The following is a 24,423-nucleotide window of genomic DNA, read 5'->3' as shown; positions in this document are numbered from 1 at the left end:
GTTGTGATCACTTTTGAGCAGTTTAGCTCTACCTTAGATAGTTTGAGATGAAGCGCAAACGTTAGCTGCGCTGCTCCATGCATCGAACACATGACGTTCCAGTAACTTCATTCCATGCTGAGTGTTCAAATGCTTCTTCATATTTGTAGTATTTCCTCCCTTCGACGAAATAGACTTTTTACACGCGTTACAAGTGGCGTTGTTGTCATTTTGTCGTGTGAAATACAACCAAACTTTAGAACGCTTCTTCCTAGTTGCCATGTTTGCTGCAGTCTGTCTTTGCGCATGCGTGCGCAAACTTTTATAGTTTATTCAGACAGACGTTTGCGTGTCCCACAAGTTAGCCTTGTGAAGCCATCCTGATTTCATGGACACTCCAAGGTTAGCTACAGATCAGAAGGCAGCATTCTACAGGAAGGAGAGGTGGAGGTGAAGGAGAGGAGGAGGTGAAGGAGAGATGTGCCATTATTTTAAGATTGAAGGCAGTTTCATCATATGTTCTCGGCTCCATAAGGGCTGGCCTGAGATGAGATCCAGCTGAGCCCCAAACCATCTGGTTTCCACAAGACAAACTTCCACTTCCTCCTCGCCCCTGGAAGACCTTATTCTAATCATTATCAGAGACCTGGACCTGAGGCACCAGCAAGGACGTCTAAAACCTCATCAAAGGATACACAGCCCTGAAACAACTCTTTTTCAAAGCAGTGTGTATGTGTGTGTGCATGTGTGCATGCATCTGTGTATTGTATACTGATGAGCCAGCATACAGAATAGTCCCTCATGGCCATCTTAGCTCTTGCTGTGAACATTCTCTGTGTGTAGTCCCATGGTAGTTGTGGTGCTACATTAAAGGGAGGCTGCAGTAATTACTGGCTGAGGGATTGGTTGGCTGCCTGAGAGCTACTGTGTTAAGGCTCATGGTGTACATTGGTACCACTCAACACCTTGTCTTCAGGATCAAGTAGTCTTGTTACATCACTTTCACAAAAATGGTTGACTGTGGAAGAGGTCTAGAAGATGAAGAGGATGATGGAAGGACATGTTGAAGGCCCACGCTACTTCTGCTGTCTGTAGTTGCAATAGTATTACCTGTGTGTGCGTGTGTGTGTATATATCCTGTATATCCACAATCGTTGTCCTTCTATTTTCAGTTCCGCTACAAGAGCAGAGTCTACCAGCAACCCAACGTCAACGAGAAACAGATCGCCAAAATTCATACACAGGTGAGACACACACAGGTAAAACACATACACACACTAGTTTGCATCCAGCATCTGTTAGTCTGTGATCAGTTGTGCTTAAAGTTTAAGTAATGCTTTCTAAATGTCTGTCTGGATTAGAGTGATCATAGAGACGTCTTGTTAAGCCACAATTTCAAGACAATACTGTTTATGTCCGTTAGCTGTGGATGTCACTGTGCTGTTCAGCAGGCACATACTGAGTGTAGACTGACAGGAAAACTAGTTTCCAGGAGAATTCCCATCAAAGTATCCCTGTATCAAAAAGGACATCACACTAAATTATTCACACTTCCAGAACCTCATTGATCTGCTTCCCTGCTGCTCTCCAAGGCTTATATGCTGGGTCCACTCTGTGTGTGGGTGTCTATGTGCACACACTAAAGCCTGTGTGTTACCGTGTATGCATAAGTGTGTGAATCCTGGATGTTGAAATGTAGATGTGCGTGCATGTGTATGTATACACATCACACAAGTGTGCACGTGTGCTTGCTTGTTTGTGTGTGTGGTCCTCTCCTAATGCTGGGCTCTGCCTGAAGGCAGCAGGCCAGCCTCCCTCTCTGGGACCTGCTCTCCTACTGTAGATATTTATACCTGGCCTGGAAACGGCACATGGACCGCCCTGTCCCTGGAAGAGCCAGGAGAAGGAGCAGAGAGCACAGACCTGGGTGACCATCCTTCCCTCCTCCCATTTCCTCATTCCCTCTAGCCTCGTCTCATCCTTCTCTCCTTCCCTCATCCCATCCTCCTCTCATTCCCTTCACCCTCCTCTCATCCTCCTCCCCTTCCCTCCTCCCATCGTGCTTTCATTCCCTTTATCCTCTCTCATCCTCCTCTTCTTCTCTCCTCCCATCCTCCTCTCATTCCCTTCACCCTCATCTCATCAATCTCTCCTTCCCTCATCCTCCTTTCCTTCCTCCTCCCATCATCTTAAGCTTCTCTCCTCTCCTCTCCACTTAATTTCTCCTTTCCTCCTCCCTCTTCCATTCTCTACTCTTATTTTGTCCTCTCCATTTGCTTTCTTTACCCTTCACACCCACATACCTCCAACCCTCCACACACCCCACCCATCCCTCTTTTTCTCTCATACATCTTCATATCCCCTTCCCTGACATCTAAATCAAGCTCAGAGCCCTACTGTAGATCTAACCCATTTGATAGATAAGGGCTCAATTACAACGTCTTATCTTTCCCTCCATGTGATTAGCTAGCAGAAGATTGTTCTCTTATGAATCTGCCTCCTCTCTGGTACAGAGGTGCTGGGCCACAGGTGCTGAAACGGTAATGTCCTCTTCCCTCATCTGATCTGCTCTTTACTTCTCTTTTATGGGACCTCCCCCTCCCCCTCCCCCCCCTCCCCCCCCCTCCTCCCCCTCCTCCTCCTCCTCCTCCTCCTCCAGGCCAATCTAAAGAAGTTTATGGACCACATCCAGCACCTTCAGCTGGATAAGGTGGAGAAGATGCTGGAAAGAGGACTGGACCCCAACTATCACGACCCAGATACTGGTGGTACGTCTCTTTCGCTCTCGATCTCTCCTTTTCTCTCACAGACACAAACATCAGTTTCTCTCTCTTTTACACTCTCACACACACACACACACACACACACTCAGGAGTCAATACTCAGTCTCCTACTGGTAGTGGCAGGGTGTTGATGGCAGAGTGCTCTGTTGTCTGTATCAAATTAATTATGGTATTATACTTACTTTACTGAAGGGGAGTTTTAGCTTCTTTTGACACCACTCGTAATCCTGAGGAAAATCAGAACTGTTTCACCCTCTCAGTGGGACTTGAATGGAAGTCATTTTGTGACTTTCATCTCATGAGATGTAAGACGGGGCGGTTTGATCTCTGTAAAATAATCATTGCATTTTTTAAGTGAAGTAGATAGAAAGGTAGAGTTGACTTTATTTTCCGGAAGGATAGAGGTCATACTGTAGCAGCCAGATACATCAAATTACAAAACAGATACATGAAAATATTAAAATGCCTAACTGTACGTTTGACCTTTTTGTGTGTCTTTCCATAGAGACACCCCTGACCTTTGCGTCCCACCTGGACAGTGTAGTGCCCATGATCGTGGCACTGAAGAATGGAGGAGCACACCTGGACTTCAGGGCCCAGGACGGCATGACGGCCCTCCACAAGGCTGTCCGGGCCAAGAACCAGGCCACTCTCAAGGTCCTTCACAACAGTCCCTGTACCTTCTCTACCTCCTTTCTTCTCTACCTGTACCATCTCTCTATCTTCTCTACCTCCTCTACCTCTTCTACCTTCTGTCTACTTCCTCTATCTTTTCTCTACCTTCTCTCTACCTCCTGTTTACCTCCTCTACCTCATCTCTACCTCCTGTTTACCTCCTCTCTAACGTCTTCTACACTCGCCTGGTGATTGGTATTCAGACCCTCCAGGAATTCGCGATGTTGCGATAACACCAATTCACGCGAATTCAACGATTCCCCGCGAATTCAGCGCAACGTTGCAATTTTAACCAATCACCGCAATTTTTCCCGCAACTTTGACCAGTCATCGTCGTCTCCCACAACTCTCTCCAGTAGGGGTTAAATCCAGTGTTGCGCCTGAACGCGTTCATTGAACGAAAGTTCATGAACTCGTTGATCATTTTGGTGAACGTAAACTGAACGTACTGTATTACTGCCTGATGAACGATACTGTGAACGCGTTCATTCTGGTGTCTGTGAACTCTTTCACACTTTTTAATTTCGTTAAATAAGGTGCCAGATAAACACACCGTTAACAGTCTTGTATCCAGGGTTGCCCAACCAGTCAATTGCTGCGTGTGCTTTCTTCTACTGTCTATGCCTGGCAAGCGTGAGAGCGCCAAGTTGCGTAGAGGCCGAGAGCGGTATTGCAGACCGATAAGAGACTTTTTTGTTAAAAAAAGAGAAATTCCTCCTTTCAATGCATGCGAATGTAAATCCTGGTTGGATAAGGATTAATAATGGGATATGATGAAAATTGGCATGTTGGTAAGGTTATTTAGGGGACCATTTCTCAATGGTTTTATTCTTTGATGAACTCAATTAAAATTACAAAGAGGGAAATTCGCAACTTTTTATCACAACCCTCACTTGCTCCCGCAATTTCATCACAACAAACACCTAAAAAACACTGCAACTTTCATTGCAACTTTTTGGAAAAGCTCCCGCGAAATCGGGAATTTTAGCCCTAAATAAAATCCTGGGGGGACTGGGTATTATGCATTATGTTTCTGATTTAATTTCACTCACCAGCAAGCTACATACCTGGTATTAATTAATAAATTATTGAGAAAGAAAGTGTTATACAATCTCAACAGTGTATTAATGAGTAAACAGTAACTATGAAGAGATGTTTATAAGACTACCGTAACACTAGCATGGTAGTAGCATTGCTACGAGTATTATGCTAGCTAACTTAGCCCGGAAGCTAACTAAAGCTAGCTAGCTACTGTTTCGGTAAAATAACTTGCGCTTTGGGGGCCGTCGGAAATATTTAGAACTCACAATTACACACTTACTTACTTTTGTTTTCTAAGTGTGTTACACAACGGCATGCTGTAAGATCGCCTATACTCATGCATTGCTTGGTATCATTGTTCCCGTATCAAGTGCGGCATATATTCCAGTACAAACACAAAGCTCCCATTCTGGTGGGGTGCGGCTTATAGAAAATGCGCCGTATTTTCCGAAAAATACGGTATATTCACAAATACCAGTGAGAGCCTCATTTTTTGCTCCGTGATGAACCTCCTGTAATGCTGACCATCCGCTCTAAGCCTCTCTTTCGCCCCCTGCAGGCTCTGCTGGACCTGGGCTCCTCGCCGAACTATAAGGACAGCCAGAGCCTGACGTCTCTATACCATACGGTGCTGGTAGGGGGAGACCCAGCCTGCTGTGAGCTGCTGCTCCGAGCCCATGCCATGCTGGGCTGCCATGATGAGAACGGCTGGCATGAGATACACCAGGTGGCGCCTCTGTGTCTAACTTATAGTTATTTACAAATATATATTTTTACATAAACTCCTCAAAAAAAGTTCGGAAACGTTATTTCGGTCGATTATTCCTCCCCTTCAATAATACCAATTGGTATTGTATTTTATATCGTTGGAAAGCCTGATTAGTCACCTTTACAATGAGGTAGAAAAATTGTAAGGATTGTGCATTCGTGGAATGAGAAACACAGCTAACCGTGTGGCTAGCGGCCCCAAAAATTGTGCCAAAATCCCCTGCAATATTCTTCTGTTGGTATTCACTCTCATTTTGAGCTTCAAGTGGGATCAGCTTGCGCGTCCTGTACGTGCCAGTGACCAACGCAGACATGTTGTCTGACTTGTGACAATTCCTGGTTGAGGAATGGGATGCCATACCACAGCAGTGTGTGACCAGGCTGGTGACAAGCATGAGGAGGAGGTGCCAAGCTGTTGTGGCTGCGTATGGATCTTCCACACGCTACTGAGGTCCCTGACAGTGTAAAATGAATAAAGTGTAAAAATGGCCAATATGTGTTGTTTTTTCCTTATTACTGTGGGAGAGTTCATCCAATCCACCAAGCAACTCAAAACGAGAGTGAATACCAACAGAAGAATATTGCAGGGGATTTTGGCAAAATAATTTACTTACCTTACAAGTTGTACCCCGTTGTAAAGGTGACTAATCAGGCTTTCCAACAAAATAAAATACCAATTGGTATTATTGAAGGGGAGGAATAATCGACCGAAATAACGTTTCCGAACTTTTTTTGAGGAGTTTATATTATATATATTTTTTTTTTTACACAGATTTTGTATCGGTAATTGGTATTGGTAACCAATTGGTGACTTCTTGCCAGCTGCTATGCCACAATTTCCCCTTGAGAATCAATACAGTACCTGCCTACTGTACCTACCTACCATACATTCTTTTTATTACAAGTTTGGCACGTTTCACAGGTGAAGTGGTTTTACAGACCCACTAGTGTTTATAAATTATTCTTAGTGAAGAAATACAAGTTAACTTTAAACTATCATGCTGGCCTTAAGTGTCTCACAGCGTGTAAATAAAATACAAAACCAATGCTTTTAAAATATTTTTGGTTTCAAGATCTTTTAAAAATATGATATTCATCCAGAGTAAGGGTTTAATTGTTTGCCTTTGTGTATAAGCAAGCTGGTCTAAAGCATTTGAAGTGAAGAAACATCTTGTTAAATGTCCTCAGAGGGCAGTGTGACACCTAGTGATCTGAACACATCATTACAGCGTTTTATGCTTGGATATGAGTAAATGGTATTGTGTGTCTGTCTGTTGTCCCAGGCCTGTAGGTATGGACACATAAAGCACTTGGAACATCTGCTGTCCTACGGAGCAGACATGAGTATTCAAAACGTTTCTGGAAACACAGCCCTGCACATCTGTGCACTCTACCGACAAGTGAGCCACACACACACGCACGCAGACACACACATGCATAGGCTACTCCAGTCATCTTTCAATGACACCTTCTAATAACTCAAGTAGAACTCAAATATCCAATCAGAGTGTTGCTGCAATTGTAACAGGAAACTAGAGAGGGTACAATTTCTGGGGAAATTGTAGGGCGTGCTTGCGTCGGTTGCAGATGGGTCCGTTTATTAACTGTAATTTTTACAACTGATATTTCTGTATATTTTATATAAAAATGGCTACTTATTATTTATGAAGATTGCATAGATTTAAAAGCATACATTTGTTGCTGCTCATTTAAAATTCAAAATACAAAAAGTGAAGTGTAGAATGAAACGGTTGTCTTCTCATTTCCCCTGCAAGAGGGAATAGTGATAAGATCAGTGTGAGGATTACGGGGGGGTTTGACCCCCTAATTAAGTAAGTAAGTAAGTAAGTAAGACTTTATTTATATAGCACATTTCATACAAGAATTGTAGCTCAAGGTGCTTTACATAAAATCAATAAAAACAATAATACAAGTGATAAACATTCAAACAAAAATAAAAATCCCAATTAGATCTTTGTTCAAGAGAGAAAACAACTTTAAAAGTAGGAAAACCCTTTTGAGATCAAATTACTTAAATGCTTCGGTAAAAAAGGTAGGTTTTAAGCTGTCTTTTAAAAATGTCTAGAGTGTTTGCTTCCCTAATATTTATGGGTAATTTGTTCCATAGTTTTACCATGCCATTTTCTGTTTGTGATGATGACCGGAATGTCCAATGAAATAGCATGGTGGCTGTCCTAGCGTAGCTTTTCTTTGGGAAAGTCTCTGTCACTGAGCTGTTCCATCACAAGGGAATTCATCCGGGGGGTGCAGATCTGTGCAGGGCCCATGTCCTTGCAGGAGGCTGTTTGACTGTTCTGTTCCATGGGAGGTTGTGTGGGATGCGTCTGTCAGCTTAGACACAACAGGGATAGGGAGAGAGGCTTGATTTGTGGTCAGGAGCACGTGATTGATGTTTGCTGTTAGTAGTCGAGATCCTCTACGGTTTGGGTGGAGTCCGTCAGCTTGAAAACGGTCTGCACAGTTCCAGAACACATTGAAGTTATCGATAAATCTCAGTTTGTGTGTCAGACAGACAGATGCCAACCATGTGTTGAAAGATAGTAGTCGACTGAAGGCTTCTTTTCCTCTGCGAAAGCATGCAATCGGTCCACTGATGAATACATCTTGATATCTGTTAAGTGTGTTCAGTAGCTGGGTGAAATGTTTTTTAAGTATCTCAGTGCCAGTTTTCTTGTGTAGGATATCAAACGAGCCAGTGTGGATGATAATCTTAGGGTTGTTTGGTTTATTGTTGAGGATTGTTTGTACCTCTGAGGACAGTTCCTCGACAGATGTGTTGCTAAGACAAATATTTTCTGTCTTTGCCAGTTTAACATGTGCTGTCATGGCATCTCCAATCAAGATAGTGGCCATATGTGCTGTTGTGTTTGCATTTCTAACATTTGCCTTATCAGTAGCTGCGGGGCCAGTTCTTATCTTATTTGGGTTAGCAATGATAGGACCTTGTGCTAGACCAAGGTTAGACACTGCGTTAGTGCTAGCAGTAGATTCTATAGTGCTAGCAGTGTTAGCTCCTCTAAGTGTTGATGGGCTGTGGGTAGTCTTAGCATACCTTGGATCTTGATAATCCTGTGGTATTGTTTGTTGCTTGATAGGGGGTCGAATAGCGCCCCGAGTTGACCTAAAGACCTTTCAACAAAGTCAGATTCCAGCACCTTGGTGATGTCTGCAGGTAAGACTACCTCCTTTACCCTTGTTCTACAGACAAAGTGCACTTCACTTTTGAGGTTTGAAGGGGACTGGAGACCCGGCATCACTTCTTCACGATGACCTGGTGACTTACTCCGATTTAATCTCAAAAGTCGAGACATGGGTTGCCATAGCCGACCACGCTCCAGCCCAGGTCTGTCCTGTGTGCAAAGGGCTGATTTTCTTTACCAGGCACTACTTGCCTTTGGACAAGAGCTTGAGGACAGTTGTAGCCGATTAGCAGGCCCACGTCACAGCTTTGCTGATGAGCAATCTCATCTGCAATATGTTCAAGATGAGGCCATGCCTTTGCAGTCTCTGGTGTGGGAATATGATTTCTGTTTGCAGGGATGAATTCTCTTGAGTAGGTCACTGGCAGAGGAATTATTTTGTCTGAGTAGAATCCTCTCACTTGAAGTCCAGTCAGTTTCCGGCAGTGTTTCTTGAAGCCATTGTAGAGAGCTTTAGCTGAACTGGTTCGTTCCTTGTGTGGAGAGTCTTTGCCGTTTCTTCCAGAATGAAGGTTGTGTCACTGTGTATCGAGGAGTGCATATACAAGAACTTCATGATCTGGCTCACTTGTGGCTGACACCCACACTGGAATGACTGGATGTATGAGTGTCTTTAACATTCTGTAAAACTCTATTGGATGTTGCCTTACATTTTCTGGTTCTTCTTGCAGTCGTTGAGTACTTCAAGACCGCTGATCTGAGACATGGCTGCCTCACAGCTGCGAAGGAAGTCAGTGAGTTATTGAAGTTCCACACTCCCCTTGGAGCTTATCTTGGGCCATGCATCGAGCTTATCTCTGAAGGCCTTGACGATGGATTGCCGTATCTCTTCTAGGATGGTCCACGCTGCACGATAGGCTGACTGTGCCTAGCAGGAAGTAGCTTTCAATGGCCTTTTTGGCTGGTCCAGCCACATACCTTCGCAGATAGTATATTCTTTCTTCGGCTGGTATGTTTTTCCTGTCAATAAGTGTCTGGAAGGAGTCTTTCCAGTCATTGAATCTGAGTGGGTCGCCGTTGAATGTTGTTGGTTCAGGTACAGGAAGATGACTCGCACTGATGGACTCTGCGAATGCCCTAACAAGAGCTGCAGTATGGTCTTCTTGTCTTGGATGTGTCACAGCTTGAGGTGGGGAGGGATGCTGCAATAGGCTACTTTCATGATTGACTTCCTCATTCTCCTTCAAAGGGACACTTTAATGGAGCAGCTAAAATATTTCTTCGTCTGAGTATTCACTTCGATCATATACTTGCTGTCGCGCCTTAGCAGCCTTTAGCTTCATAATTGTCTCTAATCATTCTAGTTGTCTGCGCTCGGCTTCCAGCGCCCTTTGTCTCTCTGCATTTTCAGCCTCTTGTTTGGCTCGTAAATGGGCGGCTTCAGCTTTGAGTCTTTCAAGTTCTTCGATATGACGTTCTTGCTCTAGCAGTACCTTTAAAGTGGCTTCATTGGCAGCATCTTCAGCAGCAGCATCTTGTCTTGCAGAAGACTGGCTTGAACGGGATGTTCTTTTTGAGTTAGCTCGAGAATGAGCAGAAGACTTGGTGCTGTGAGAGTTGACGTTTAACTTGTCTGAGGCTGCATATTTACTTACAGACTCTTGCTTTCACCCTTTGTTCTTCATCCTCTCGTGTCTAGAAGAGCCCTTGCAGTCTGGATGATTGTTCTTGTTACTGCTTCACAGGTGTCTACTCTGCGACGTGTGTCTTGGTCGGGAATGTCGATGTGCCTTAAATCTTCATAAACAACGTTCAGATTATCTGAGGCATTGCTTAACTTAGTGATGTGGTCACGCAGCAGGTTGTTTGAGCATTGTCCACTCAGCATTTGTTTGGCGTCTTTAGTAATAGCCTTCCACTTCTCGTAGCTCACACTGAAACAGTGTGCAAATCTTTTTACTTGCTCATCGTGCAGTTCTTGGCCCCTTTCCGTTAACTTAGGGACTCTTTGGCTTCTTTGTGGCTCTTGTGAGTACGTGTGGTTATCATTTCTTGTGCCTTCAGCAGCTTGTGGTTGCATGTCTGTGCAGTGCTTCTGCGCGTCTTCACCTGCACTCTCTTTGTCACTCAAGGATGTGGTCAAACTCTGACATTTTACTTAAATTACCCTATTTTGGTTTCAATCTAAACTTGCCTTTAGTTGAGTAATTACTTTATTTACAATAATCTAAGTTAGGTTTAATGTAGTCTAAGTTCAATATAGTTATATTAATTTGATATTCAAATAAAATTGTACTCAAAGGCTAGTATAACACAGTTAGACTAGAGACACCCTACAATTTCTGGGGAAATTGTAGGGTGTGCTTGCTTGCATCGGTTGCGGGGTCCGTTTATTAACTGTAATTTTTACAACTGATAATTCTGTATATTTTATATAAAAATGCCTACTTATTATTTATGAAGATTGCATAGATTTAAAAGCATAGCCTACATTTGTTGCTGCTCATGTAAATTCAAAATACAAAAAGTGAAGTGTAGCATGTCCCTGTACTTACTGTAAGTCACTCTGGATACGGGCGTCTGCTAAATGACTAAATGTTATGTAGAATGAACCTAACCGATATGACTTAAACATCACCTTAAGTTTTTCCCTTCTACAGTAGTGATATTTTCAAGCATTTAGCCCACTCACATTGCATTCATTCATTAAGAAACACATTTGAAACAAGCTGAACCCCCTTGAAACAAGCTATTCTAAGTAACAACGTTGTCACCGGCAGTATTAGATAGAATAGCGATTGAAACAGTACCATCTGCTAACTGAAAATATGCCCCCAAAAAACGTAAATAAGCTTGACATTTATTTAGGGGGAAATGCATAATTCTAAAGAAGTTTGCTGGAAGCGATCATTGTCAGTAACAATGCCAAATACGACCATTTGATCTTAGACTAGAGCCCTGCACGGTGGAGAAGTTGACCTTGGTAAATTGTGCTAAGCTAGCCTAGCTGCTGTTGCTAGCCAAACTTAAGGGGATTGTTTGAATGCGCCGGAAATGAAAAACGTTTCTTTTGACATCAAGTTTAGGCTGTGGCATTGAAGACAGCGACACACCACACAAGCTTCAGTTTAAATACATTATTTAATGTGAAACTACTTACTGTACATGCAAGTCTTGAATTACTTAAATGTATGATGCTGCCAGTAGCCTACTGTGCGCAACAGTCTTACTACATCTATGCACGTCGTAGTTATGCGTAGTTGCTAACGTGTGCTGACGTTGTGACGTTAGGCTTGCACTGATACCCTTTGGCGACAAAAGGCACTTTTGGCCACAAAAACGTAATTTCAACTTAAACCGTGCAACGGAACTTGAATAAAAATGCAAGCAACACAATCGCAAACAACACGAACCTTTTGACACTGGCGTTGTCTATGTAGCGCAATTATTGATTGATCCTTAGGGGTGGGAAAAGAATAAAAACTAGAAAAGGCTGTTCCTGCGAAACAGCAGTGAGAATTCTGAAAACCTGAATGGGGATAGCTGACCATGCTAAAAAAGCTGAAAATAGTGAAAATTTAGTAGAAAGTTATAAGGTGAAGCTTCAAAGCGCCCAAAAGTTATTTTTGAAAGGGGCAGGAGCTGGACGAAGGCATAAAACTACAGAAAAGAGAAGAACAATGCAAAAAGAGAAATAGTTCAGAAGAATTTGAAAATATAGTAGAAAGTCATTTGCTCAGGTTTCAAAAGGTCTGAAATGTATTTTAGAGAGGACCTGGAGCTAACTGATTAAAATGCTGCTGCAAAAAAAGTTGAACTATTGTGGGTAGTAAATAAGATCATGCTACATCTAACCAGCGGATCATCTACGCCTAACAGCGTAGGCGTGAATAATGCATGCATCGTGATTGTCGTCCATCTGTAGCCGAAGCTAAGCTAGAGAGAGGATGCAATGGGAGACTTTCTACAGTAAGCCATATCTACTGCTTCAAATTGAAAACGGAGACCATATTTTGATTAAAGACAAGTTCCTTAACCTCTGTTGTCAATATCGCCAATAAAAAGTTAATATTCCTCAGTTACGAAGCATTTGTTTGTAGCTAGGTAACGAATATTATGTCTGGAAAAACATAGCTAGCTATGTGACCTGGTTTCGCCGTATGATGACAGTCGTAGTGTCACTAGAATGGCCATAACATAAGATCATATTTCAAATCTGTCTGCTGTTCTACATTGCCCACACAATTATATATATATATATATATATTAACTCTAACATGGCCTGTATCTTGTATCGAAAGTGCTCGAAAATTAGCTCGTCTAATGTATGGTGGACTGAGAACATATTTGTTAGTCAAAGCAGAGCGAGCGGATGTCGTGGGAGAATTGCTACTGTGTTAGATTTACTGCTTCAAATTGAAAACGGAGAAGATATTTAGAGTAAAGACAATTTACTTAACATCTGTGTTCAATATCGTCAATTAAAAATAAAAACTTTCCAGTTACGAAGCGTTTGTTCGTAGGATTAACGCCAGCTGCAGCAAACACTTACTGTACCCCACCCCAGCCCCGGTTTGGCTGTTCGTGACGGTCAGCTATGACAGTCTTGAGCCTCGATTTTTGCAGATTTCTGTGAAACTTGCTAAAATAAAAACGATCTAGCTAGATTATGTACACTTTAAGCTCAATGTTCATACCTTGTTTGGCCAATTTGGTCGATTGTGGAAAAGAAGTCGAAACGTTTTTAGTTATGGAGAGCCATCGCGCTAGCTCGATTATAAGAGAGAATAACAGAAATGTAGCTAGAATCCACACCTCAAACAAGTTGACCTAGACGCAAAACTATACGTCCAATCCAAAAAATAAGGATATTTTCCGAGACCCAAGACTTTGCAGACACCAGAGATATCCTTTATATGTCTGTGCGGTCAGAAATACGACTCTACCGGCAGTTTCAAAAACGTGTAACTTCTGCTTTCTCTGAGAAATGTGTCACCAGATTTGCATTGGTCTCTATGGAGCAAGAGTTGGACTTTGTCTCGCTTTCGTGAACACTTTTTGAAACTGATTTTGAAGCTCCCCTGTTTCAGTCAGCACTCTAGGCTCTCACATACACACCCATGTAAATCTCAGAAACGGTTTGAAAAACTAATGAAACATAATCAGTGATATTAAAAAAAGTTGAATAGATATCAAAAAGCTGATTAAAAAAAAATAGTTTAGGGTTTTGTCAACATTTAAAAGTTTAAATGGTGGCTGTAGCTGATTGAGGAAGATTGAGGAAGAAGAAGGATTTGAAAGTTTAAGAAGTTTAAGAGGATTGAGAGGATTTGAAAAAAAACTATTGGAAAACCATGTTAAAAATATTATGAATATTGATTTATATTAATTCAAGCATAAGAGGTACAAAGCTGAAAAGCTATAGCAGTCATAGCCTGCAACTGCTGAATTTTTTGATAGCTGAACGGTTTTAATAGCTGAAGATTTGAAGACGCTGAAAGGTGTCGCGGAAGAAATAGAATAATATTAATATGAAGAAGTTGAATAAAGATTCAAAGAACAATACTTGGAAAGCTGAAGCAGCATTCCAACAATAAACTGCTTAAGTATTGTAGATCTTGTAGTACTAATGTTCACATGCAGTTACACATTGTCGGTTAAAAACAAGAAAGTGGCTGGTAAAAACATTGAGTGGCTGGTAGATTTTGAAATCCACCAGCCACAGTGGCCGGTGGACAAAATTGTTTTTTTCCATCCCTGTTATTGAGTAATCGCATAACTAACTAGAGAGGGTACAATTTCTGGGGAAATTGTAGGGTGTGCTTGCTTGCGTCGGTTGCACAGGGGTCCGTTTTTGAATGACATTTTTACAACTGATATTTCTGTATATTTTATATAAAAATGCATACTTATTATTTATAAAGATCAAATAGATTTAAAAGCATTTTTTTGTGCTGCTCGTTTACAACTGAAAATACGAGTGAAGTGTAGAATGAAATAGATGTCTTCTCATTTCCCCTGCAAGAGGCAGCCTCATCGTTGAATCAAAACGAATAAATTTGGCAGACCGGTGTAAAAACTGACCTAATCTCTATGACTTAAACGTCATAAGTTTTTTCCCTTCTCATGATATTTTCAGGCATTTAGCCTACTCATTGCATTCATTCATTAATAAAGAACCCCCTTTGAAGATTATTCTACGACGTTACCCTGCAATAGAAGATGGAATCGCGATTCAAACAGTACCATCTGCTAATTGAAAATATGCCCCCCAAAACTTAAATAAGCTTGATATTTATTTAGTGGAAAATCGCTCATTCATAAAAACACTTCCTAAACAGCTGTGTAGATGTTTTTGTAGTGTCTAGCGTAGGCTACAGCGTTGCAATGATACACTGGAATGAAACCACAGGTAATGATAATTTCACCCACAAATCGTTTACTTGTAATCTAATGTCATAATAAATCCTACAACGAAAATGTATTTGTGAGGAATGTTTATTTTAAAGATTGAAAACAGATGCATCATAGACCACTGTAGTATGTGTTGCCCGGGAAACACAGGCTAATGTCATGATGCTAATACTTCAGTGAAATAGTAGACTACTGTTTCCGAAAGTAGATGTACTTCCTTAATAATATCAGCTTATATTGTACATTACACATCACAATTGTGTGTCATATCACAAAGTAAAATGAGTAAATAGTTATCACCCTGGCCTCTTTTCTTGTGGCGTTTCTGCAGCTGCCTTGCAGTAAAGCTATAGTTAGCCTAGCTATCCCCCAAGTTAACAGATGCAAAACGAATGTTCTGCCAAAGGTAGTCACGCGTGTTTTCGTGACGTTAGTGACGCAGTGACGTTAGTAACGTCAGTGACTGTGGCTAGCAAATTAGCCACCGTTAGCTTCACTTTTCGCCACAAAAACTTAACTTAAGCCTAAACCATGCAACGGAACGTAAATTCCAATAGAAGCAACTCAATCGCTACCAAGACGAAACTTTTGACACCTACGTTGTCTATGTAGGCCAAATATTGACTGAGTTTTAGGGGGGCAAAAAGAATAATAAAAATAATAATAATATATATGTGAGAGAACAAAGGTTGTGCCCTTGCCGAAGGCAAAGCACACCCAATTACACATGTAAACGGAGTAATCCTATGGCATAAACCGACAATTGCTAGTAATCGGGTTTCTCATGGTCAAGTAAACGCACTCAGTGGCGTAGTAGAATAAAACAGTTCCATTAGCAATAGTAGTAAAAGAGATATTAGCAGCACCTGCAGAGTCACCTCTTGTAAATTGTATTGGGTTGAAATACTATCAAACTCTGTCTTGTGACTCCACTAATCTGCTAATACCGATCACCTGCGTGAGACTGAGTGGTGCGTGTCTGTCGTTGCCACGGTGATGGTGCAGCTATGATTGCTAACGCGCTGAGGGCAGAGAATAACAGAAATGTAGCTAGAATCCACACCTCAAACAAGTTAACCTAGACGCAAAACTATACGTCCAATCCAAAAAATAAGGATATTTTCCGAGACCCAAGACTCTGCCGAAACCAGCGATGTCCTTTATATTTCTGTGCGGTCAGAAACACGAATCTACCGGCAGTTTCAAAATCTTGTTCTTTTTGCTTTCTCTGACGATTTTGTCACCAGATTTGCATTGGTCTCTATGGGGCGAGAGTTGGACTTTGTCTCGCTTTCGTGGGGCTCTGAACAAATCTGTACGTCTGTTGGATTCAACAGACAACTGTCTACGACCAGCACAAAATTAGCAATCTATTGATCCAAAAATGAAGCATGAAGAGCGAAAATTGTGGAAATGCTGGCAAACTAGAAATATTTTTTCAAGGACATCCGAAGCTGCCCTCCACTCTAAGCGTTTCAGTCTGCACTCTAGGGTTTCACGTACACACCCATGTAAATCTCAGAAACGGCTTGAAAAAGTCATGAAACATAATCAGTGATATTGAAAAAAGTTGAATAGATATCAAAAAGCAGATTTTTCTTTTAAATAGTTTAGGGTTTTGTCAACATTTTAAAGTTTAAATGGTGGCTGTAGCTGAAATATTAATTGGAAGAAGAAGGATATGAAAGTTGAAAAAGTTTAAGAGGATTTGGAAGAAAAAAAACAATTGAAAAAATATTATGAATATTGATTTATATTAATTCCAGCATAAGAGGTAGATAGCTGAAAAGTATAAGCTGGAAACCCCTGAATTTTAGCTGAAAGTTTGAAGGAGCTGGAAGGTGCGATGGAAGAAATGGAAGAAGTTGAATAAAGATTCGAAGAACAACAGTTGGAATGCTGAAGCAGCATTTGAACAATTAGTTTGCAGCTGCTTTCAAAGCGTTCCCTTTATGGATGAAATGCTGGCTTGCTAACATAACAACAATATAAAGTGGATACAATCAGTACAGATCAGTGAATTTTGTTACATAAATCAATGTAGCTTGTAACTTGTTACTGACGTAAAAAGGACCTGCACATTGCGACCCTATGTGCACAAAACTCAACACCAAATCAACATGAATCATGGACATGAGTACTATTCCTACCACTTTAGCCTCCGTGGTCGGTTTCTTAAGGCATGGATACAGCGACAGGAACAATGTTTGTATGCATTTAGTGTCATATTTATGAGAATGCGATACAGAAAATACTCTTGCCTTAAGAAATCGACCACGGAGGCTACAGTGGTAGGAATAGTACTCATGTCCATGATGCATGCTGGTGATTATAATGTTGTCTGTTGATTTGGTGTTAGGCTACATAATCATTTGCATGAATGTACCAGAGCATTGATAGGGGCCTATTTAGTTTAAAATAATGAGAAATTGCTTTTATGACGTGCATAAGTGACTAGAATATACTTCAGAGATGACAAAGAATTTCAATTGTGATCTGAGAAATATAGTTACCAAACCCACTGAGAAGAAATGTCATCACCAGCTGCATCACTGACAGTGCACACTGTTTCTATAATTCCAGATTAATGATGTCGGTGTGTCACCGACATCATTGCGGGCACTATGCCCTATCTATAATTCCTGGAATTTGTGTGTGGGCCACCAAGTTTATCACGGGCATTGTGCATTATCTATAATTCAAGTAATCTGAATGCGTACTTGCGTCGTTGAGAAACGACGCAAGTATCATTCCAAGATTGCACCCGACGCAAAGCAGACTTTTCCCTCCACAGACGCACGTCGGTAAATTAGGGAATGACCTTGCGCTCCCAGGGGCGGTTCAGCGAAAAAAGGAGGCGTGTTCTGGCGCAAACGTTCCCTGGTGCTATTTTGCAGTTTCAGAAAAAAATTCCACCACAGACCAGGAAAAGCGTAGTCTAAAGTCAATGGCGCGTTATTCAGATGCTATTCTAAGGGTGCATGCTTGGCCCGTGCGCACTGTTGGCAAGGCCAGGGTCTTCTTCCTGCGAAATTGTTTTGATTTATTGTATGGCTGTGTTACATTTCTTTCATGTCAATGATTAAAAAGATTTTCATGAGCAATTTCCTCCCACACCTGTTTAACCGAAGCTAATTTGGGTGGGGTTCTTCTCCCATCACAATCAGAATCAGAATTCGGTTTATTCGCCATGTATGTTCCACAAACACGGAATTTACTGTGGCAGGAAGGTGCAAACAATAAACATATACAGGTCTTAAATTAAGTAAAAAAGTACAATGGTTAAACTAATTCTAAAGAACTAAACAATTACAAAACATAGCCTAACAATTAAAAAAATATATAAAAATAAGACTAAGAATTTGAATTAGCAGCATGAGTGGGCAACTTAGTGCAATGAGAAAACTTCTTTGCCTTTCCCAGACAATGTCCCTTCTCTATCTTTTACGGCCCTAACGAAAACGTTGGTCTCCTCGGCTGTGAACCGCACCTGGCTTGCGCCTGGCAAATCCGCCGTTATAATAGCAATCCGCCATGGAACAAGTGCGCCTGCTCTTAAAGGGAATGTGAGATGACGCTCTGATTGGTTTATTGCATGTTACGCCCAAACCACACCCATTAGTAATGTAGCTACTTTATACCAATCCATTTTAGATTTGCGGCAGACGCAAAGTCATTTATCCCGCCGGTATAATAGCAACAGTGCCAGAGTCCCGCCCACAAAGTTACGTGCGCTTTGCCTTTTGATACTTGCGTTTAAGATCGTTAAAATAGGGCCCTTGGTCTAGCATTATCAAGCTTCAGTAGACAGTTGTTAAAGAGTCTCCCTTGGAGTTAACAAGGCTTCAAACTGTCCACCATTAGGAATTATTTAAACTCTCAGGATCCACCATTGGTGTTGGTATCCATGGTTGCTCAGATTATATAATTGTGTAGGTGTAGTCTATGGTGCTGAAGACCAGGAGGCCCCCAATCAGGTCACCCCTCAGGTTCTGTTTCTGTGGTGAGACCACAGTCCCTGTGGTGTCCCTACAGTATAGTAGTAATGTTTAGACTGGGATTGGTTTACAAACCAGTGTCTGTTCATACAGTATTCACCTCTTATCTGGAAACACTTTGTATACCTGAGGGTTTCCCTGAACCCTGATAACATGATCAATATTTGAAACGCACGAGCATACATACAGACAGACCACACCACACCATGCACACACACACGCATGCACACACACACTGCAACCAGATGGAGAATGCAGTGGGAGCAGACAGTAACACCACCACTGTTCAATCTCCTCTCCCTGGAGATATGGCACAGATCATTAAGCCTTTCACTACACGCTGGGCTCAACCTTCTGTGTGTGCAGGTGTGTGTCCGTGGGGGTGGGGGGTGTGTGTGCAGGTGTGTGAAGGTGCATATACACATACACTATGTGTGCATGTGTGTCTGTGTGGGAGGGAGGGAAATTGTGTGCGTGCCTGAGTGAGTGTGCTCTCCTTCACAATAATTAGGTGTTGTGTGACAGTTGCTGGGCTGTCTTTACATAAACTGGGAATTTTTACAGTGAAGTCATGAAAGTAGTTTTGATGATGATTAACAACCTGTATGATTAACAGAATTCCTGTAGGGCTCCATCCTGGTTTTGTTGTAGAACGAGTGGATTAATACCTGTTTAACCTCTAACAATGAATGATTATCGAATGCAGTCAATACATGAATATTATTGTTCATCTAAGGAGCACAGCATTCCACTGAGAGCAAGCTATAGGAGGATGAGCTTCAGCTAGTGTGTGTGGATTTCATGCAAGCATGCATTAATGTGCATTTGCTAGCCTTTCTGTATATTTGCGCGTGCAACCATGTGTGTCAGAGTACAAGCGCACGCGTGTGTGTATGTGTGTGTGTGTGTGTCTGTTTGTAGTGCAGATCTCCGTGGGTGGGTCGCTGAATCCAGCAGGCTGAAGTGGGCTGTAGAGCTGTAGTGGCTCATTGCTGTGTGCAGGCTCTGTTGCTCAGTGAGCCCAGGCTTAGCTTAGCTCTCCACGGCACATAGTCAGCTCCAGCCAGGTACACACAGGTTAGCCGGGCTTTTGCCTTACTGACGAGAGGCCTGGGAGAGAGGCATCACACACGGTGAGCTACACCACATCACAATTAACTGCTTCTTAATTGATTGAGTGATGTTGAACATGGCGCATGGGTGGATTTTGTGGTTGCAGCTGAGATTAGAGAAAGGGCAAAGAGAGAAGTGACAAAGAGAGAGTTTTGTTTGTTAGGTGAAAATGGTCGTTCTTGTCATAATCTTTTTTGTTGTATCTTTTGTTATCTTTCCATCCCTTGTCACTCTCTCTTCCTCACAATCTTTCCCTCTTTTCCCTCCCTCCCTCCCTCCCTCCCTCCCCATCCAGGAACACTGTGCCAGGGTCCTGCTTGTTGGAGGGGCCAGTAAGGAGGATCAGAACCACAGAGGCCAGACACCGTTTCAGGTATTTAATCTCCACCTCCTTTCTTCTCTAGGGTCCAAGATAACGTTGGGAACCGAGAGAACACAGCCCTTGTGTACTCTATCCATACACAGTCTGTTTACTGTATCTAGTAAGAGTCAGGGTCATTAAACCTCCATTTTATGAAGTGGCTGCTTTTTAAGGGGAGAGTAGAATGGGATGAGATAAAACACGATAAATTTATTTAGGTAATTTGTGACTTAAACAGTAGATGAGTCACTTCTGCTCCCCATAAGGAAGCCTTTTATATAACCCTCTGTGAACAGGAAGAAGGCTCCGGAATAATTACTCATGTTTTCGTTTTTTATTTACAGCACGTGCATGTGTCAGTGCTCACTCGACCACTCTTAACATCTCAGGGAAGCACTGCAGCTGTTGATGAAACCAGAACTGTCATTTCTGTGTGTGATGCTTCATGGGGGTTGAGGGCCAAATTGAGAAGAGAACCAATTGCTTCAAAGTCTATCTTGGGTCCTTCAGGCTTTCTTCTTCGATTTACCAACTTCTTACAGAGCCATTTTGCCATTTCTGTCTCATGTGTCTGCCTGGTTTTTATGACGCCAACTGTGTTTCCCACATATGCAGAGTGAAAGCCCCCCCTCCCACCTCCCCATGTATTAGGCTTCCTCACTTGCTGCTGATAATGGACAGATTGAAGTCTGTTGGACCAGATGGGCCCTCACAGGCTAACTCTGATTCTCACTCATTTTCATGTAATACCTCCAGATTCTAGTTCTTATGTTCAAACTACAAATTCTTGTACTTAGTCTTGTATTTTCTTAGTCCAATTTGCACCCAACCTAAACCAAACTCACTTAGAAGAGGCTGGGCTGTTTACATTAGAGTCAGCATGTCATGTCAGAAGTAGAGTGACGGCCTGCCTGACTGACTGACTGAATTAATGAACGACAGGATGGCTGGGAGTTTGACTGACTGGTTTATATACTGGATGTTGGCTGGCTGGATGCCTAGTTTGCTGGCAAGCTAGCTGATTTCATAGCTTTCTGACTGGCTGGCTTACTAACTGACTGGCTGACTCACTGACTGACTGACTCACTGCATGGCTGACTGACTGAATGACTGACTGGCTGACTGAATGACTGACTGGCTGACTGATTGGCTGGCTCGTTGGCATTTTGAGCCGCGTTCTGAAAACTGGAACAGTGTTCTTTTCCCATTCTTCCTGACCTAGTTTTCAACTGAACAATCACTTCTTGTTCTTTTCATCCCTCCATACCTCCATCCATCCCTCCATCTCTATACCTCCATTTGATATCTTTGTTGAGAGCCAGAGGACAGGGAACAGGGGCAAACATCTTTGAACTCGATTCAAGAGATTAATTTGTAATTTAATTTATGAAAGTCAACTGTTCTTTCTATTCTGTTGATGCATTTTAAATGAAGCCCCTGGTTGTCTTAACTGAAACATAACTGTCCCCTGCTCTTCTCAATGACTTGACATGAGCCATGGTTCCAGTAGTGGATGGCCCTGACCATGCTGCCTGTCTCTACAGTACACCAGTAAAGATCCCTGACTCACAACGCTTCAGTAGACAGCGGTACACATCTGGAAAAAGATGCATAGATGCAAAAATCAGGGTCAGATGGCTAAGCGGAAGGTTGCCGGTTCGATTCCGTGCAAAATGTTGTGTACTTGGGTAAGGGACTTCACCCTACTTGCCTCGGGGAGAATGTCCCTGTACTTACTGTAAGTTGCTCTGGATAGGAGCATCTGCTAAATGACTAAATGTAAAGATTTAAAATGTCTTTCAAGTTCTGCTAAAACTCATGAGCTCTTTAATATTACAATATTGACATATCTAAGAGTTTATTCAGTTGTTCATATTTAATTTAGATATCTTTAGAGAGAGTCTATTCATCTCTCACAGCTCCAGTAGCATACCTGTCTACTTAGCATACCTATCTGTCTAGTTGGCTTACCTTATGTACTGTAAAGGGGTCTACAGGTGAACCACTAGTTATGGCTGGCTGGCTATAGTTGACTCATCCTGTGTGTCTCCTCTCCTTTACTTCACCCACTACAGTCCGCTGAGATGTTTTTATGTTTATTCTTAGGGCTTTAAAGCCACCTTGGGGTCTAAAGTACAGGGTACATACAGGTATCCAGACATTGCTTAACTGGCAGGAACCTCCTCAGACAAATATTATATTTAAGATTATACTTTTTCTCATGTAACAAACTTCTGTTTCAGGTGGCCATTGTTGCAGGGAACTTTGAACTGGCAGAGTTCATCAAGAACTACAAAGGGATTGATACTGGTAAGATACTGAACACTAAACCTGCTTGTTTACAAACTCTGTGTGTATTTGTCATAGTGAAGAGCTGGGCTCTTATGGTTGTCCAAAATCGTTCATAGATTGTGAGCTGTACTGAATGGGGTATGTGAGTACTACTCAAGAACAGTGAGAAGAGTGGTGTTTTGTGAATGACGTATAGAGTGTGGATCACAAGTGTCTTCTGTGGTTCAACTAGCCCTGCTGTTCCCTGTGTGATGGAAACATGATGTGCTTCCTCCTGGGGGGTATTCCAGGTAGCGGGTTTAGCGAAAACTTTTGGTTGGTTAACCCTGAAAAGTGGCATACTCCCTGTTTTCCGTTCCAGAAAGAGAGGTAACGAAAACTTTGGGTCAGTGTCCATGGTAACTTACTCTGTGAACCTAACCTGCTTGCTATGTTTTCTATGACAAACTCTGCGTTTCTACCTATCCCCTCCTACTGTCTGAGCCTAATAGCTTTGGCAGACAGGGGATATCCTTTCCTGGTTCAGCCGACTGATCTCGAACAAAATTTAATTCGCTTAGTTATACGCTGGGAGAGGATTTTAAGACTGCGATTCAATGTGCTTTACAGTTTTTCCCCATTGCTTTGGCTCATTTCACGAAACAGAAATGACATTCTCAAAACAACACGTGCAAACCTCCAAACCACTGGGCAGTTGTTCACAAACGATTGGAATTTTTCATTCCTTTAATCAAATTGCAATTGTATTAGCACATCCTCGTAAATGACAAGTGCAATTGCCTACAGTTTGCACACATTTCAAATGATTTAGCACATCTTTGAAATGGTTAAGTACAATTGCCTTCAGTTAGGCCAATTACCAATTGAATATATCTTGCTGGTCTAAACTGACTGTTGCTTCTCAGTCAAGTGGTTATTCGCTGCAAAACATATTGGCATAATTTCCTTGTGTACATCATCACCTGCACAATAGTTCACTCCACTGTCAAAATCTTTCAGGCACATAATACCATGAAAAACATCATGGTATATACTGTAATATGGATCTCTTGGATCAACTGGTTACAGTCATTGTCAGGTGCAACTAGAACTTTACTAAACAAGGGGACACATCCGATCACCAATCACACAGTAAGTTTAGTTAGCTGACAGGAGCTATCCAGGAGTATAAATGCTTCCATCAAATATATAGAGCTTGTCCCAGGCCAGCTCGGGGGCAACATCACCATGTGTGCTGCCATTTCAGAGAATGGTGTAGTCACCCACATTCCCAGTCTTGGCCCATACAATACCCAGAAGCACCTGGTGTTCTTGGACCACCTGCACTCCGATCTTATCCCTCTACATGAGAGCGGTTTGGTAGGGCCTCACTTGCTTACATTTGTCATTGTGTGGGACAATGTAAGCTTCCACCGTGGCCCACTCATCAAGGTTCACTGCCCATCCAAGAATGCTTATGGTGCTCATCACCTTACTCCCCATTCCTCAATCCTATCGAGGAGTTTTTTTCTGCATGTAGGTGGAGGGTCTATGAGCATTGGGCTCAAAACCAGAGGTCCCTGCTCCAGGCAATGGATGCTGCTTGTGATCATGTCACAGCAGATCAGTGTAGGGGATGGTTGCGGCATGCACAATGATTCTTCTCCTGTTGCATCGCAAGGGAGAACATCAGATGTGATGTCGATGAAATCTGTGGCCAGACAGACAGGAGCGTGAGGATGAGCAGGAAAGTGAGGACGACAACTAGTGAAACTCCAGCTTTGCTTTACTTTCTTACTGTATGTGTTGGTAGTGTAGGTTATACATAATGTTATGTTATGTTATGTTTTGATGTGCTT

The 24,423-nt window shown here is 42.2% G+C and overlaps 1 protein-coding gene across 1 annotated transcript in view; it reads left to right on the top strand.

Annotated features, from left to right (window-relative positions):
• Nucleotides 1-24,423, top strand: part of shank2b (SH3 and multiple ankyrin repeat domains 2b) — a 167,484-nt gene that overhangs the window by 3,073 nt on the left and 139,988 nt on the right. Inside the window, exons 3-9 of the mRNA XM_067234428.1 lie at nucleotides 1,152-1,223; nucleotides 2,639-2,747; nucleotides 3,268-3,419; nucleotides 5,038-5,205; nucleotides 6,530-6,646; nucleotides 20,228-20,305; nucleotides 22,537-22,603. Coding sequence (XP_067090529.1) covers nucleotides 1,152-1,223; nucleotides 2,639-2,747; nucleotides 3,268-3,419; nucleotides 5,038-5,205; nucleotides 6,530-6,646; nucleotides 20,228-20,305; nucleotides 22,537-22,603 — 763 coding nt within the window. The remainder of the gene's footprint in view (nucleotides 1-1,151; nucleotides 1,224-2,638; nucleotides 2,748-3,267; nucleotides 3,420-5,037; nucleotides 5,206-6,529; nucleotides 6,647-20,227; nucleotides 20,306-22,536; nucleotides 22,604-24,423) is intronic.

This window comes from Osmerus mordax, chromosome 4 (assembly GCF_038355195.1).
Source record: "Osmerus mordax isolate fOsmMor3 chromosome 4, fOsmMor3.pri, whole genome shotgun sequence".
Taxonomy (NCBI): domain Eukaryota; kingdom Metazoa; phylum Chordata; class Actinopteri; order Osmeriformes; family Osmeridae; genus Osmerus; species Osmerus mordax.
Note: the sequence above shows the minus strand (reverse complement) of the source record. Positions and strands in the feature narration are given on the sequence as shown.